The sequence below is a fragment of the Chlorocebus sabaeus genome, chromosome 27 (assembly GCF_047675955.1).
Source record: "Chlorocebus sabaeus isolate Y175 chromosome 27, mChlSab1.0.hap1, whole genome shotgun sequence".
Classification (NCBI taxonomy): Eukaryota; Metazoa; Chordata; class Mammalia; order Primates; family Cercopithecidae; genus Chlorocebus; species Chlorocebus sabaeus.
In genome coordinates, this window is record NC_132930.1 from 8,979,012 (window position 1) to 8,996,037 (window position 17,026).

The 17,026-nt window shown below is 45.5% G+C and overlaps 1 protein-coding gene and 1 long non-coding RNA gene across 2 annotated transcripts in view; one reads left to right on the top strand and one right to left on the bottom strand.

Annotated features, from left to right (window-relative positions):
- Window positions 1–12,354, bottom strand: part of LOC140710546 (uncharacterized) — a 57,820-nt gene extending 45,466 nt beyond the window's left edge. Inside the window, exon 1 of the long non-coding RNA XR_012091614.1 lies at window positions 12,117–12,354. This is a non-coding gene — a long non-coding RNA (uncharacterized lncRNA). The remainder of the gene's footprint in view (window positions 1–12,116) is intronic.
- PHOX2B (paired like homeobox 2B) lies at window positions 11,717–16,661 on the top strand. The gene is made up of 3 exons (XM_008017524.3): window positions 11,717–12,333; window positions 13,172–13,359; window positions 14,393–16,661. The coding sequence occupies exons 1-3, from the start codon at window positions 12,093–12,095 to the stop codon at window positions 14,906–14,908; spliced, it is 945 nt and encodes a 314-aa protein (XP_008015715.1). The 5' UTR covers window positions 11,717–12,092; the 3' UTR covers window positions 14,909–16,661.
- The last annotated feature ends 365 nt before the right edge of the window (window positions 16,662–17,026 follow it).

Consider the following 17,026-nt stretch of genomic DNA (forward strand, 5'->3'; position numbering starts at 1 on the left):
GAATAAAATACCTAGGAATCCAACTTACAAGGGATGTAAAGGACCTCTTCAAGGAGAACTACAAACCACTGCTCAGTGAAATCAAAGAGGACACAAACAAATGGAAGAACATACCATGCTCATGGATAGGAAGAATCAATATCGTGAAAATGGCCATACTGCCCAAGGTAATTTATAGATTCAATGCCATCCCCATCAAGCTACCAATGAGCTTCTTCACAGAATTGGAAAAAACTGCTTTAAAGTTCATATGGAACCAAAAAAGAGCCCGCATCTCCAAGACAATCCTAAGTCAAAAGAACAAAGCTGGAGGCATCACGCTACCTGACTTCAAACTATACTACAAGGCTACAGTAACCAAAACAGCATGGTACTGGTACCAAAACAGAGATATAGACCAATGGAACAGAACAGAGTCCTCAGAAATAATACCACACATCTACAGCCATCTGATCTTTGACAAACCTGAGAGAAACAAGAAATGGGGAAAGGATTCCCTATTTAATAAATGGTGCTGGGAAAACTGGCTAGCCATAAGTAGAAAGCTGAAACTGGATCCTTTCCTTACTCCTTATACAAAAATTAATTCAAGATGGATTAGAGACTTAAATGTTAGACCTAATACCATAAAAATCCTAGAGGAAAACCTAGGTAGTACCATTCAGGACATAGGCATGGGCAAAGACTTCATGTCTAAAACACCAAAAGCAACGGCAGCAAAAGCCAAAATTGACAAATGGGATCTCATCAAACTAAAGAGCTTCTGCACAGCAAAAGAAACTACCATCAGAGTGAGCAGGCAACCTACAGAATGGGAGAAAATTTTTGCAATCTACTCATCTGACAAAGGGCTAATATCCAGAACCTACAAAGAACTCAAACAAATTTACAAGAAAAAAACAAACAACCCCATCCAAAAGTGGGCAAAGGATATGAACAGACATTTCTCAAAAGAAGACATTCATACAGCCAACAGACACATGAAAAAATGCTCATCATCACTGGCCATCAGAGAAATGCAAATCAAAACCACAATGAGATACCATCTCACACCAGTTAGAATGGCGATCATTCAAAAGTCAGGAAACAACAGGTGCTGGAGAGGATGTGGAGAAATAGGAACACTTTTACACTGTTGGTGGGAGTGTAAACTAGTTCAACCATTATGGAAAACAGTATGGCGATTCCTCAAGGACCTAGAACTAGATGTACCATATGACCCAGCCATCCCATTACTAGGTATATACCCAAAGGATTATAAATTATGCTGCTATAAGGACACATGCACACATATGTTTATTGCAGCACTATTCACAATAGCAAAGACTTGGAATCAACCCAAATGTCCATCAGTGACAGATTGGATTAAGAAAATGTGGCACATATACACCATGGAATACTATGCAGCCATAAAAAAGGATGAGTTTGTGTCCTTTGTAGGGACATGGATGCAGCTGGAAACCATCATTCTTAGCAAACTATCACAAGAACAGAAAACCAAACACCGCATGTTCTCACTCGTAGGTGGGAACTGAACAATGAGATCACTTGGACTCGGGAAGGGGAACATCACACACCGGGGCCTATCATGGGGAGGGGGGAGGGGGGAGGGATTGCATTGGGAGTTATACCTGATGTAAATGACGAGTTGATGGGTGCAGCACACCAACATGGCACAAGTATACATATGTAGCAAACCTGCACGTTGTGCACATGTACCCTACAACTTGAAGTTTAATAATAATAAATAAATTAAAAAAAAAATAAAAATAAAAAAAATAAAAATTAAAAAAAAAGAAAAAAAAAAAAAAAGAAAGAAAAAAAATAAATAAATAAAAGAATGTCCAAGGCAGCATTTTAAATATATTTTAAAAATTAGAAACAACTTAAATATATATTTAAAATACCAGGGTTGCCTAAATAAACTATGGTTTATCTTGCAGTGGAATATCATGTAGCCAAAAAAGATGACATGTCAGGATATTTTATGACATGGGGAGATGTTTATAATATATTATTTAAGGGAGAAAACTTGATTTTTTTAAATTTAAAAAATTAAAATTTTTCTAAAAGTGAGAAACATGAACAAAACAGTTCATAGAGAATGTTTCTCATTTTAAAAAAAAATGTATGCATGGAAAAAAAGACTGAAAAATTATATGAGAAAGTTAAATTAACTCCTTTTATTCTCCTTTCCTCACACATGCAGTAACAATTTCCATAATGGATATTTATTATTTTGAAATTTAAAAAAGGAAGTAATCAATGAAATAGGAAGAGGGTACACAGGGCCAGCTTGGGCCACATCACAGTTTTCTCCCTTTGTTGGGTGCAGCCTGTTCTGGCCTGACCACCTCTCAACAGCAACCACTGACCTCCCCTGGGAGGGGCTTTGCTGCCCCATCTCTATGTGCAGAGACCAGGGGCAGCAGCAGTGACTCTTAGAGGGTTTTCAGCAGATAGGAGGAAGATCGCTGCCCAATAGCTGCTGTAAAAGGATTTGCCCCAAGAATGTGAGCCTGGCCAAGGCAAGGCCAAGAAGTCCAATCTGTCCTCAGCTCTGTCTCTGCAAGGGCACAATTTGGCCCCACCCTGGGGTTGTTTTAGAGCTTGGTGGCTCACCTCTCAGCAGTTAACACTGTTCATTCAAGAGGTTTCCCTGGGGTTTGGGTTAAAGCCGTTGGCCTCTGCTCTGCAGTCTCTTGTGTGACTCACTGTTCTGTTTTGTTCATTATTATGTTCTACTTCCTTCCTAGCAGCCTCCCTGGCTCTTCTTGGAAATCCCTTTTCCTCCTTCTCTTCCTCAAGCCCAATTGCAATGATAAAGATTTATGAATATGCAAGGGAGTTGGCAGTGTTTGTGGTTAGAACCCTTAGCCTTAGAGTTCTCTAGGCTGTGGTTTAACTTACTAGAGTAAACAAATCAGAGAGAGAGACAGAGTGGGGAGAGAGAGGGAGAGGGAGACAGAGACAGAGAGGGAGAGGGAGATGAAGAGAGAGAGGGAGAGAGAGAGGGTGAGAGAAAGAGATAGAGGGAGAGAGAAAAAGAGAGAGAGAGAGAGAGAAGAAAAGAAGTGTATGTTTTAAAAGAAAAGAAATATTATCCATTATATCTAACAGGGGAAATACTACAAACATGCATCACTGTGAGCATTTTATTGTCTTCTGGCTCCTAAGGTCTAGGACATGTGGTGCCTGTCCCTGAGTGCTGGATTGCATTTGTTCTCAATTCTGAATCAGCTGAAATACACATTAAAATGCGTGATGCTGCAGCACCGTACTGGCAAACCCTACAAACCTCCTAAAGCAAACAAAATGAGACAAACAAACACCAGCACCAGCACAGTCTTTTGGAAGCCCCGAAAAAGAAATATTTTTAAAGTTGTTGAATTCTAACTCATTTTTATATGTATTTCAAGGCTGAGTCCTTTAAGACAGTGAATGATTCCAGTGTTCCCGACTTGCCTTTCGGTTACCTCTCTGACTGTGCTGACGAAGAATGCAAGAACGTGTTATTGGAATTAATTCTGGATATGATGTAGGCAACATAGAACCCTTGAGTACCAGGACAAAGGCAGCTTTCTTGTGGGTGGACAAAACGGGCATCTTCGTAGTGTGACAGGAACAACATAGGAAAGTGCCGTCTAAAATAGCTGCCCCCACTTCTAAAATACCTGCTGTGTCACCATCAGTACTTTCTTCCTCTGTGATACTGGGATCTCGGTATCTTCACTTGAAAATATACCTGGCGGGGATAACACACAAAATCCTAAGACCATCATGCAAAGGATGGAGGAACAGAAGACAATCAGTCTCCTCTCTCCTGTTCTTCATGGAGCCCTCTTTATGAATCTCAAAATACTGCTTTGATTTCCCAGTATACTATCCCTTATGTCCTTTCTTTCACGTAAGAATATATGTAAAGAAGGTTCCCAGACAACCCCCTCTCCACCAAATCAATGAACAGAATGTTAGGATTGAAAATAATTTCACAAAATCGTTATTATAATCCCTGAAGCAATTAAGGTCTTTCCCCAGCTTGAGCAGTGACAGGTGCAATGGCCAGGCCATCCAGTGTGAGTTTTAGACCCTGCAAGGTCAGCATCCAGACTTTCTTGTGGGTGTCCCCACTTTCAAGTCCAGCGGCTCCCCTTCCTCTCAGATGCCTGTAGTTCTTGGGTTTGCTTCATCTCAAAAATTGGCTTTCAAGACAATATCTGAACCCCTTCTAGTCTAAGGTGCAGATTTCTAGCACATAGTAGGTAATTAATAAATACAGGTTGAATGAGTGAATGAATGAATGGATAATACTATTAAGCGCTGCCAAACCCAGGGAAGTATGTTAATGAGGATCACTAGACCCAAGTTACTGAAGTGAAGGTCTTGCCAGAAAACGTGAGAGAGGGTTTTTGCTTTGAAGTATCTTCCTGGGTCCCCTGAAATCTCAGCACTGTGCAAGACTGTGGGTTCTGCCTGTGCTAAGACTCTACTTCTCTAACATCTCTTGCATCCCTTTAGTTCTCTTTATCCTACACTGCTATTCTCTGGCTGAAAAATCCATTATTCCTTGACTAGCGTTGTGCTACAGCCTTCTAATTTATGTCTTGGCTTCTCTTTTCCATCATCCCCTCCTCCCCAAATCACATGACCTTGCATCCATAATCCTGTAGGGTCTGATTCCAGATCTATTGCTCTTATCTTGTATTTCATCACACACTTCTTGGTGTGTCCCAGCCCCCATCAATTCTGCCCTAACCAAAAGCTAAATTGAACCACTTAGAAATTCACAAACACTCTATGTTCTGTCTGGTTTTGGAGCCTTTGATTGTTGCTGACATACTGGGAAACTTCTTTTCCACTTCATCACCATTTGCTCACTCTCACTTACTGCTTAGTACCCAGTATAGATGTCACCTCTTCCAGAAGCCTTCCCTGAGACTCTAAGGAAATATATGTCCGTTGTGGGTCTGCTGGGTTCTTTACTTCATGGTGTCTTCACTCTGAAACTCAGGCTAACAAAGCAGTCACCATCTGGAGCATAGAAGAGGGCAAAAGAGGGAGGGTCGAGACTTGGATGCTAGCTCTCAAAGCTTCCACCTGGAAGTCACACTTTAACACTTCCATTCAATTGTCATTGGTCAAAGTAAGTCACACGGCCATATCTAACTTCTAGGGGGCAGGGAAGTGAAATCACATTATATGCCTAGAAGTGAAGAGAAAGAGAACCATTTATAAAACAACCCTAGTGATTTACATATTCAAGTAAGTGGAGGCCTGGAAAACCCCCAGTGGATCTGATAACCTTACCGAGAAATATTTAATTTGCATGAGGGTAGTGGAAGCCATATTACAGGAAGCTATGGAGTGATCGAGAAGTAAAGAAATAATGACAGTGAGAAGAGATAGCTCCTTCAAGATGTTTGACTGTAAAGGGCAGAAGAGAGGTAAGTGGTGGTGGGTTGTGGCCAAGGAAGGATAAAGAGTTGGTTGGTAATTTGTATGAGCATGGCTTGAGCATGTTTAGAGAACAACAGGATATGTCCAGACAAGCAGATGAGAGTTTGAAGATCCATGAGAGAGGAAGAATTGGGTAGGGTCCTTGAGCTAGCAGAAGAGATCAAACTCCAAAGTATGATAGAGGGATTGGCCTTAGATAAGACTAGGCTTCCCTCCTCCAAGTAGCAGGAGCAATGGAGAATGAGTGGGTGCAGAAGTTGATCGATTTATAGATTGAAACGTAGGAGGTTGAGGGAATTCTTGTCCAGTGGCTTCTGTTATCATTGTGAAATCAAGTTACATAAAGCTGTCATAATGTGTTCCACTTAGGGAAATTTAGGAAATCATTATAAGAAAAAGGGAGAGAGATGCTCCTTTGTAACGCTTGTGATTTCCTAGAACAATGGTTAGGAGGATGCTAAGCATATCTCACCCCCACCGCCACTCCCCCTGTGCCACAGTTGAGCCCTATTTTAGGCACCATGGCAGTTTTGATTGCCAAATGCAATCTCCTAAGCACATGTATGTGCCTGGTGAAAAATGGTTCATCTATAGTAGTTGGAAGTAGGAGTTTGAATATAGCTGTTAAATGAAAATCTGTTTCTGCCCAAACTTACTCCAAAATATACTGAGATATTATTAACTCTGAAGGTTTTGCCCTTATTTCCTTCCTGTCTTCAACCTAAAAATGGTTTCTCAGCCCATACTATACTCACACAGCTCAGGTCATTGCTTGGCTAAGAAAGATACTCTTGTCTGACCATTTTCTTTGGAGCGTAAGAAGTTGCCTCCAAGGTCTTAGGACATTACTACCTTAGGATGCTGCTCCTCCAGTTATTTTGGGAGCTGCTGGCTCAAAAAAATCATAATCCCATCTGCAAGTTCTCTTCTGCACCCTGCAAGCTTGGTCAGGGCTCATGATTACTTTTTTCCCTCCTTCTTCAAATAGGGTTTTTTTTTTTTTTCCCCTGGGTTTAGACAGAGAGGGCTTCCTAGCTAATTTAATTTTGGTTCTCCTTTGTCACAAGCAGATGTCACTTTTACATCTGTGTCACTTTTACATTAAATACCCCATGTCTTCCCCCCGCCCCCCGACCAGCCCAGCAGATGTTACTACTATTAGCCAAACTCCAGCAAAAAGGTAACAGGCAGCCCCTTCTGCTAATTATAGCATTGTGAGAGTGAAGAGAAGAAGAAGGGAGGAGTGGAGTGGGGCTTTTAAATGTCCTGAAAAGTTCTTAAAATAATGCATCTTGGAGATCTGTACACCATCACCTATATAACACATATACATGGGGTACCTTCAAAGTTAATCCAGATACAGAAACATCATCTATGAGTTGGCCATAAAAGTTCAACCGAAACCCACACAGCTAACCCAGGGCAAATGCCTTTCAAAGTGAGATCACCCTGAACATACTAACGTTTACATACAACATAAATCACCATATTAATTATGCATAAATACTGTATATAATATTGTAAGACAAAACATAATTAACCTATCTAATACAAATATACCTTCCACTAAATTCCAAAAAAATAAAATTTTCTGCCTAGTTGCTTTCTTTTCTCCCATTTGATATCCTAGAGCCTGCTTTTTGATTTAGCCTACCCTCTTCCACATGCATTATAAACGTGCAATAGGAAAAATGCTGTGTCTATGCACCATCTAAATCTCAAAGTCAAATGTTTAATATATAATTCTAGGAGACTGTACCAACATCATCATCATTGCCATCATCATAATACTGGTGACTAACAGTCATTGGATTCTTTCCATGTGCCAAGCACTGTGTTAATTGCTTTGTATACGCTATTGTCAGTCAGTTAATAATTGTTAGTCTCACAGTGCCAGGAGGTTAGTTACCAGAACCTCAAAGAGTTTCTATTATGAGACGTGTATCATGGTTGCTAGGCAAATGGAAAATGTGGTGGAAATTCTAAAATGCTATGAGAATGTACTGGGTCATCAGATGTGGGGCTACTGTGACTGGTATGCTTTCTGTTCCGCGGAAATGGTGTCCCAGTAAATTCTGTCTAGGTTATTTTCTTAGTGCAGGTGAGTGGGAAAGACCGCTGTCTGCTGAAGCCTTTTTGGAGAAACCCAAGGACAAATCTTGTCTATTCATTCTCGGTTGAAGGAATGTTGGTCCTGTGTTGAGTATGCCAGACAGTGGGCTAGCTGTGCTGGGATAATTTGGATGCAGCATCAAATAAAGCAATCAAAAAGAAAATTCCTCTGAAACTCTCACTGGTATTTAATATTTTATTCATTCCCATGTTATTGTGCTTCGCCTGCGGTAAAACAGCCTCGAAACAGCCTCCTAGGAGTGAGGCATTAGGAGGCTGACAAGCGTTTTCCCATGAATCGCTACTACAATACAATGGCATTTTGTTTGCTGTTTTGTTTCCTTGTCTTCTAACATTCTTTCTGACTTTCAAGGAAAAAAAGAAGAAAAAGAAACCCTTCTATGAATGGTGAAGAAAAGGAAAGAAAAGTTTCTTTTAAACTTTCAACCTTTTTCAGTTGGTATTGAGTAGCATGTAAACATTTTTTTTTTTTTTTTCTGATAGTATATATGCTGGTAATCTCTTCCTTTTCGGTTCAAATGGCCTTTTCCCCTCCTTTTATCACATAGCATTGCCTTTCCATTATTGATTCAGAAAATCGGCAGGGGGAAAAAGTCAACCGTGTACGCATACTAAGAAAGGGAAGGCAGAGGCAGATGGATCAAACTCATCCATCTATCCATGTAGTCATTTATCTATCAATCCGTCCTGTTACCCACCCGCCTCTATTAAAATAAATAGCAGGCACTGTACACATTGCTGGTTGGCTGAAGTTGTGATCCGGACAAAAGGTCTGTTTGGGGAAAGGATGCTGAAGCTTAATTCTATTTGTGCCGGTTGAAAATCAGGAGGGGTTTTTCTACACTTCACTTTTATTAGATTATTTCTTATAGATGGTTTCTTTTTTCCTCCCAGACGCGTGGTGGAGGCTGCTGAAGCAGTTGGTCTATAGTTGGAATAATTAAATTAACCATTTAGTACAACTTTTAGGGGAGAGCTCGCGTGTAGAAAGCACAACTGGAACAAAACAGGGCGCTGGGGCTGGGGCTCTGGCCTGGCCCAGCCCCGCACGCCTTTCATCTCCAAGCAGAAGCAGGACCCCGGGCCACAAAAGACGGGCAGAGGGACGATAGGCCAGGAGTGGTGGGGGAGGGATAGTGACACCGAACAAAATAAACCTACAAGGTCTACAAAGGGGAAAATGAAGTCAAGCGCATTTGCTCATCCGACCGTGTGGGCCCGGCGCTGAAAGGTCTGGTGGTACAAAGGCCAGAAGACTCACGGCACCCCGACCTGGGGCGGTCGGCAGCGGGGGGTGCCCGGAGATGGCTGGCTAAGCGGCCCGGGACCGCGAGGCGGGGAGGGACCCCAGGACGGGGAGGGAGCGAGCCCCGGACCTGCCCCTTGACCGCCCCCCGGACACCCTCCGCGGTCAAGCACTTCCCTTGCCAGCGCTGCTCGGCTGAGACCTCGCCCAGATCACTCAGCTTCTCCTTTTGACAGCCTCTGACGCCCCGTCAGTATCCAGGTCCCCTGAGTTGCGCACTGAACTTCCCACCCCAACACTCCCTTTCGCCCAGGAAGTGCCTCTGTGCACCATCTAAGTTTCCAAGTTCCACATCTTCACCTAAGAGCCATCCTCAGAAACTGCCAACGTGAACCCCTCTACTCCGAGCTCCCAGCACTTTTTAGGTCCTAGTCTCGCCTCCTCCCCAAAAACTAACGGGACCTGGGGACTGTCAGCAAACTTAGGACCCACGCTGAAATTGCCCTGCAGTCGGCTCAGGCGTAGGGATCAGACCCCGGGCGCACAGCAGTGGCGCAGGCCGGGGCGTAGCTTCCCGACCAGAGTGCGCGCTCTGCACCACGCGGAGGCATACCCCGGGTACACTAAGACTCTAGCGCCAAGTGGAGTGTGAACCTAGTTACTGTCAAAAATAGGCCTTGGAGCCGAAACACATCACCTCCTGGCCACTCCTGGTCACTCTCTTCTGCAGGGAAACGCGCTTAAACCCTGCAGCAGAGCAGCGGGCTGGCGGTGGACAACCCGGCCTGTGCTCCTTACATCCACATCTCCCGAGTGCAGGCCTCAGCGGCAGAGTTGCGTTCAGAAAACCAGCAAGCACATCCCCCAACCCGAAATCCGAGGGAACGAAGAAACTTGGACGATCTCAGCCTTGTGCTTGACAACCTATCCCCCACCTCCCTTAAGTGGTTGGGGAGGGGGATGAGCGTGGGGGAAATTCCATGTGTGGAGTCCAAAGGGATATAGCCATCTCCCGGTCCAAATGCAGATTCATATTCATGAGAGCAGGATAAATAAAGACAAATCTCCGCTGTAATAGCACTTGGATTCGCATCCGTCTTAGCTGGCCTTTAGGTTTAGGGGACTGAAGACAGATGTTTGCATCCCTTTTCTCCTCTTGTATGGTGACCATAAAGAAAAACCATTTAGAGCGTTGCAATTTGTTTCCCGCCGCAGTAAAACCTTGTACACATTTATTTTCATTTCACCCCCGTGCACAAAAAAGTGCACACTGGTCACCAAGGGCCCTTCTTTATCAAATACGCATTGTACAACATACAACTGCAATAAAACTATCAGCCCTCCCAGTAAAACTATCATCAGGATCCTCGGTAGGTCTGGCTCCCTGCACTCCCGACTTTAGCGCTTCCTCACGCGCCGAGGATTTGCAACCACCTGAAACGAGCCTGAAACTCACCCTGCAGAGAAGCACAAGGCTGGGGGACCGCAGTCCCTGTTTAATCCATTACTGCGTCCGCAGCAGTTTAGTGCGCAATAAAACACGGTGGCAGGGGAGAGCGGGCGCCCATCCACTCCCCGGCACTAGCATCGAATTAAACCACTTAGTTTGGCAAACACTGAACGCCTAAATGCCCCTATAAAGACTTTATGAGTTTGTTACTTTAATTACTGACTTGTTACAGAGCACATAAAGGGGGTAATGAATGCAATAAAACTAATTATCTACACATTTAATTCATATAAAATATCCAGGGTTTGTTTACACCACACGGCGATTCAACTAAGCTTTCCTCCTCTTGTCCACCGAGAGGAAGGATTTAATGAAATAGTTTCCCTCATTCTGCTAGGGCCTAACGAACAAAATGAAAATTACCCTCCGCTTAAATCATGGGGCCACCGAGGTCCACAAATCACTGCTCGCTTCTTTGTCTGTGCCTCGCTGCCAGCACCCAAAAGCCTGAGGAATCGGACAAGAAAGGTGCCCGACCTGGAGCCATTGCCTGGGCATTTACATGGCAAGAATTTCGCTCACTGTCGTCCGCAAACCTAAAAGGCAAACAGACACAATCCTCGGGTCTGTGGAGGATTGTGGGCACCTGAAATAAAATAGAGGCGAGAAAGAGGGAGAGCGCCCGAAAGAGATGAAAGAGGAGATACATTTGGGTACGCTTCATGCCCGCTTGCCAGTTATGGCGTAATTAAAACGAACAACCTCACTGAAACTCCAAACCAACCAAATGCAAACCTTGCGCTAATGCAAACAGACACAGAACTGAGCGCAAAGAACACAACGCTTGAGAATCCAGATGTTTTACATTCAAAAGCTTTCCTCAGATTTTTTTTTTAATTATTATTTTTAAGTGGCTGTATACCCTGAGTCTCTTGAAAGCACATTTAGCTGCAAGGAGAAATGCAATTTATAAGATACTTTCTCTCTCTCTCTCTCTTTTTAACCCCTTCTACCAGGTGTATTTTTAAAGAAATCCGCTTATCGTTCACATAAACCCCCTTGACCCACTTACTCTATGTTACAGGGCGCCTGAGTCTTGCCAATGTCCCAGTCCTTTACAACATTTCATGCACTTCGGGGGGTAGGCTTGTTGTTAAATTGAGCGTGTAACACTCTTACAAAACAGGTTTTCTATGACATCAAGGTTTCTTCTCCCTAACTGAGGGGGAAAAAAAGAAGAAGACGAAAAAGGGGGAAAACACACACACACTATCTCAATTTATGCCTAAGGTATATGATCAGTTAAAAAGGCTTAAAAGCTCGGGGAAATTGGATCAGGGAGAATCGTCACCCAACTTTCATTATTTCCAAGTAGTGTGATTGAATTAAAGGGCAGGGAGCTGGTTAGAAGGGAGGATCAGGGGCTCGGTGCGTAATGGTGTGGTATTAAATTCTAATTAGAGATGCAGGAATCAATGATAGGGAGGTTGGACAGCTCAGTTCCCCAGTGCCAGCCCAATAGACGGATGAGTTATTGTCATGTAAAAAGCGCCAGCAATAAGACCAACCGCTTTGCTATTGTCCAAGTGGAAAGAGCCAAGTTTATTATGAGGACTATATGCTCTAGAGACCTCAGACAAGGCATCTCATAGGAGGCTTTTTCATAAAACTAGGCTCTGCTGGTAGTAAGGAGGCCAGTTTGGAGGCAGGCGTTGAGCTGTGCACATCTCCCCACTCCAGCCACCTTCTCCATATCCATCTTTTATTTCATTTTTCCACTTGGCTGAGCCATCCAGAACCTTTTCAATGTATAAAATGGAATATTCTTACCTCAATTCCTCTGCCTACGAGTCCTGTATGGCTGGGATGGACACCTCGAGCCTGGCTTCAGCCTATGCTGACTTCAGTTCCTGCAGCCAGGCCAGTGGCTTCCAGTATAACCCGATAAGGACCACTTTTGGGGCCACGTCCGGCTGCCCGTCCCTCACGCCGGGATCCTGCAGCCTGGGCACCCTCAGGGACCACCAGAGCAGTCCGTACGCCGCAGGTAAGGACCTTCAGCTTTCTCAGCGGAGGAAGCCGCCTTTCCGCCCGTATATAGGAAGCCTTGATTGCATTTGAAAATGGAAATGTGTTTAGTATTTACCAAACGAAATTTGCTTACACAAATGAAAGAATTTATCACGTTAGAAGCGATTGCAGGGAGGGGTAATTCACTTACAGGGTTACACTATCCTAGTCACACCCGAACCGCCAACAAAATTATCTTAAGCTGCCAAAATGATAGGCATAATTTATTTACTTTGCGATGAGACGTAAAGCTTAGAAAATAATTAAATAACAAAGAGTAAAGCTCATTACTGGCAGTGTCTCTTTTTTTAAGAACCGACAGCGGCTCACACCTCTTTGGCTGGTCATTTTTATGATTATTTCTTTAATTTATTATTATTTTTTTGCAGCACTTTCTCCCAACTTTTGAGCCGGGTCAACTTTCTGAGAATTGAAAAGTTTCCAAAGTGGGACTGTTTGGTAACTTCTTTCCTGGCTCCCTGATATTCCTACTGAGGTTTTTGGATTTTTTTTTCCTCTCTGGTTTTTTCCTGCTGAAAGCACTATCCCCAGTCCGTCACATCGCGCTGTTTCAATCCACCCAAAGGCGCTTGTGCCGGAGACGACTCCGCCAAGCACGAAGTTTGAGCTCAGGTTTCCGTAGATAACAAATTTGCTCGGTTTCTTCCGGCAGCTTCTCTGTGCGATTCTCTGCGCGGGTGTAGGTAGCGGCTGCCGGATGACCTGACCTTGGAGTCCCCACATTCTAGCTCCACAGCCGGCGCGCTGCCGGCTGATTCGCTCACTTTCTATCTCCTCTGTCATACTCTATCTAGTTCCTTACAAACTCTTCACGGACCACGGCGGCCTCAACGAGAAGCGCAAGCAGCGGCGCATCCGCACAACCTTCACCAGTGCCCAGCTCAAAGAGCTGGAAAGGGTCTTCGCGGAGACTCACTACCCCGACATCTACACTCGGGAGGAGCTGGCCCTGAAGATCGACCTCACAGAGGCGCGAGTCCAGGTACGCGCGCCTGGAAACCGACCCCGCTCCTCCGCACTGATCCGGGGAGGTGTCGGGGTGAGGGGCGGCTGGTGAAATTCGAAGTCCTGGAGCCTCGAGGGAGAAAGACCTACAGCCCCAGGGCCGATCAGAAATACTGGATTTGGTGTGGCTGTGCGTTCGAGAAAGGCTTAGAGCGCGCGCTCTTGGCATTTTATTTCCAGCTGCGAAGTGTGTCCCACCCGAGCAGAGACATGGGGGGCCTTGGGACGTGGATGAACAAGGCAATTTCGGGGACAGGAAGTGCCTATGGTGGAAGGTGTGCAGACTTTGCTCCCGTATTATAAGTCTTTCCTTCTTTTGTTTCTTTTTTCCCAAATGCCTCCTAACTCAAGTGCTTTTAACCTGGCCCTATGGCATATAGGTGCATTTTCCCGGAAATATGACTTGCATCAGATTTGCAAAGGGTCTGTGACTTCATGAAGGTCAAGAACCATAACTTACTCTAAACTGTTAGACACAGGTGCGCTCATGAGTTGGCCACAGCGCCTCTCTGGGTGAGCCCCCGACCGAAAAGCGGTACGCACCATCACATGCTCTTCCAGGCCCAAAGGCCCGGGATGGGCTTCGGAGCAAACCCAGAGGATCCCTTTTCCTTCTACCAATTAGAGTTGAACTTTAGAACTTAGGCTTAGGATTGAATGACGAGCTCGGGGCTTCCTCAAGAAGCAGACTTAACAGAGGTCCACCAAAATAAGGCCTTCACATTCAGGGTCTTTCTGGGACCTGTAGCTTTTTTTTTTTTTAACTCTGCCGCAAGCCTTCATTTCCCTGGCGTGCTCACTCCCCCTAAGAAAGTTTCTCCGAAGATGCACAGCAGCAAGAAGCGGTAGACTTGGTGGACTGGGTGCGCGCCGGGGTGACCATGGCGCATGGGGAGGAGGGTGTTAAAACAACCCGAAGTAGAACGTGGGCCACCCTAACCGTTGCTTTTCTTTCCCATTTTCTTCTTTTTTTCCCCTGCTCCATCGTCTCTCCTTCCGTCTTGGGCCAGGTGTGGTTCCAGAACCGCCGTGCCAAGTTTCGCAAGCAGGAGCGCGCAGCGGCAGCCGCGGCGGCCGCGGCCAAGAACGGCTCCTCGGGCAAAAAATCTGACTCCTCTAGGGACGACGAGAGCAAAGAGGCCAAGAGCACCGACCCGGACAGCACTGGGGGCCCAGGTCCCAACCCCAACCCCACCCCCAGCTGCGGGGCGAATGGCGGCGGCGGCGGCGGGCCCAGCCCGGCGGGAGCTCCAGGGGCGGCGGGGCCCGGGGGCCCGGGAGGCGAACCCGGCAAGGGCGGCGCAGCAGCAGCGGCGGCGGCCGCAGCAGCAGCGGCGGCGGCCGCGGCAGCGGCGGCAGCTGGAGGCCTGGCTGCGGCTGGGGGCCCTGGACAAGGCTGGGCTCCCGGCCCCGGCCCCATCACCTCCATCCCGGATTCGCTTGGGGGCCCCTTCGCCAGCGTCCTATCTTCGCTCCAAAGACCCAACGGTGCCAAAGCCGCCTTAGTGAAGAGCAGTATGTTCTGATCTGGGATCCTGCGGCGGCGGCGGCAGCGACAGCGGGCGAGCCAGGGCCCGGGCGGGCGAGTGGGCGAGCGGGTAGGCCCAAGGCTATTGTCGTCGCTGCTGCCATGGCTTTTTCATCGAGGGCCTAAAGTAATCGCGCTAAGAATAAAGGGAAAAAGGCGTCGCCCTCATTTCAACCCCACTCCTACCCCTCTTCCTCAACTCCCAAACAAAACAAAACAAAACAAACAAACTTCCCTGGCTTCGCACCTGCCTGGGGCCGCGCATCGGGGCCTGGGCTCCTCCTGCTGACCGGGGGTTGTGAGCAGCGCGGCCTGGACGCGGGGGCACTCTCAGGGGGCTGTGTCTGCGTGTCAGTTTGTGTCTCTCTCGGGGAATGTGTGACTGTGGCCCAAGCAGGTGACAGGAAGAGATGGGGGCTCGCAACCAACTCAGTGACTTGTTTAGAAAAAAAAAAACAAAAAAGCAAAAATAAAAACAAAAAGTTGGAAGACAGAAACCATTAAAAAACAAAAAGCCAACAACCCAGAAAGGTTTAAAAAACATAACAACAACAACAAAAAAGACAAATTAAAGGAGGGGCTGGGGAGAAGCTGCAGCTGGAGCTGAAGATTCCATCTTGTGAGCCCCTAAATCCGCTCCCTCCTAACAGCACGGATTCTCTTGGGGCTCTTCTTCAGGGAAGAGTAGGGACGCCTTTCCAGCCCCCCTTCCTATCCTGTCCTTGGGTTCCGGTCACTGCGGCGACGACTCGCTCAGACTGTCCCGGTGGCCAGAATGACTTTCTCGCTCCCCCTTGCCTGTCCCACCTCGCTGAACACTATCCCGCCATTAGGGCATCGGAACCCCACACAGTTGCAACTCCCAACCCCGAATCTTTGCAGCCGTTGGGCCCTGAAAGATGCCCTATCCATGAGATGCCTTTTCATCTACAAACTCTGCAAAATGTGTCTCATGTTTCGCAACTCTTTTTTTCCCCCTCGCTCCCGCCTACCCCATTGGCATTTTCTTCTTCCACCAGCTTTTACTGAACTTTTTGGCACTGCTTTGGATTGGAGTCAATTGCAGTCCACATAACTGGCTGCAGAGAAATCTACCGAGCAAGGAAAAGGCACACACACACGTTTGCAGAAGTGTCTCGGTTTGCATTTCTGTTGGAATGATCCAAACTGGACTCACATCCTGTATGGTGGATGGACTGTATATTGAGGGTTCCATTCTTCGCGCAGTTTAGACATCTCTGTTTTGATTTTTTTGTTATTTTTATTTTAAAAGGCACAAACTCTAGATATTAGTTGAATGTTGAGGCTTTAACTTTTTCGGTGTCTTTCTACAACTGTGTTCTGTGACTCAATTGTATCGTGTTAATATCAGTACAGACCGTCTCCTCTACGTGACCGTATAATGTTTTTCTCTTCTTGTAGTCTCTATGGCGTGTCTTTATGGTGTAATAAGGTTCTCACGGGTTCAATCTTTTGTGTTTAGAGAGGCCACAGTTCAGACAATGGTATATATTTTTGTTATCAGGTGCATGTCTGTCTGATTTCTTTTTTTTTTTTTTTCCCTGTTGGACTATGTTTGTGAACATAATTGTCATAAGTTATGTTTCAGATTTTTGAATTTATTTATATGTGTTATAATGAATGCTTCTATTTAAAAGGGAAATATTTCTACATGTGCATATAGTTTTCCAAGAGTGTACCATTAACTTGATTGTTGATAATAAAAACAAAAAGCAAGTTTAGCAATTGAATTCTTCTTTTTCTTGATTCATTTTTTTTGGGGGGCGGTTGGTAATTTTTTTAAGTTTTATTTTAAAAGGATAAGGGAAGATAAAGGAAATTGTACTAAAAATAGCAAGAACCCCACTTGGCTCTGGACATCCAGGTGGGTTGTGACATCTAAACCCATGCAGCCAAATTCAGCCAAATATAAAATTTAGTGCTTCAGAGAGCAGGGAGGATTCTTGTCCATGCTTTTCTGTCCCCCAGAAGCACACCAGGGATTGATAAAATTGTTCACATCTGGCTGCGGATATGTGGACTAAGTAGCAGCCAAGGCAGGATTTGAATTCAGGTCTTTGAGGTGGACTTAAAATGACAGTGGATTCTGCATGCA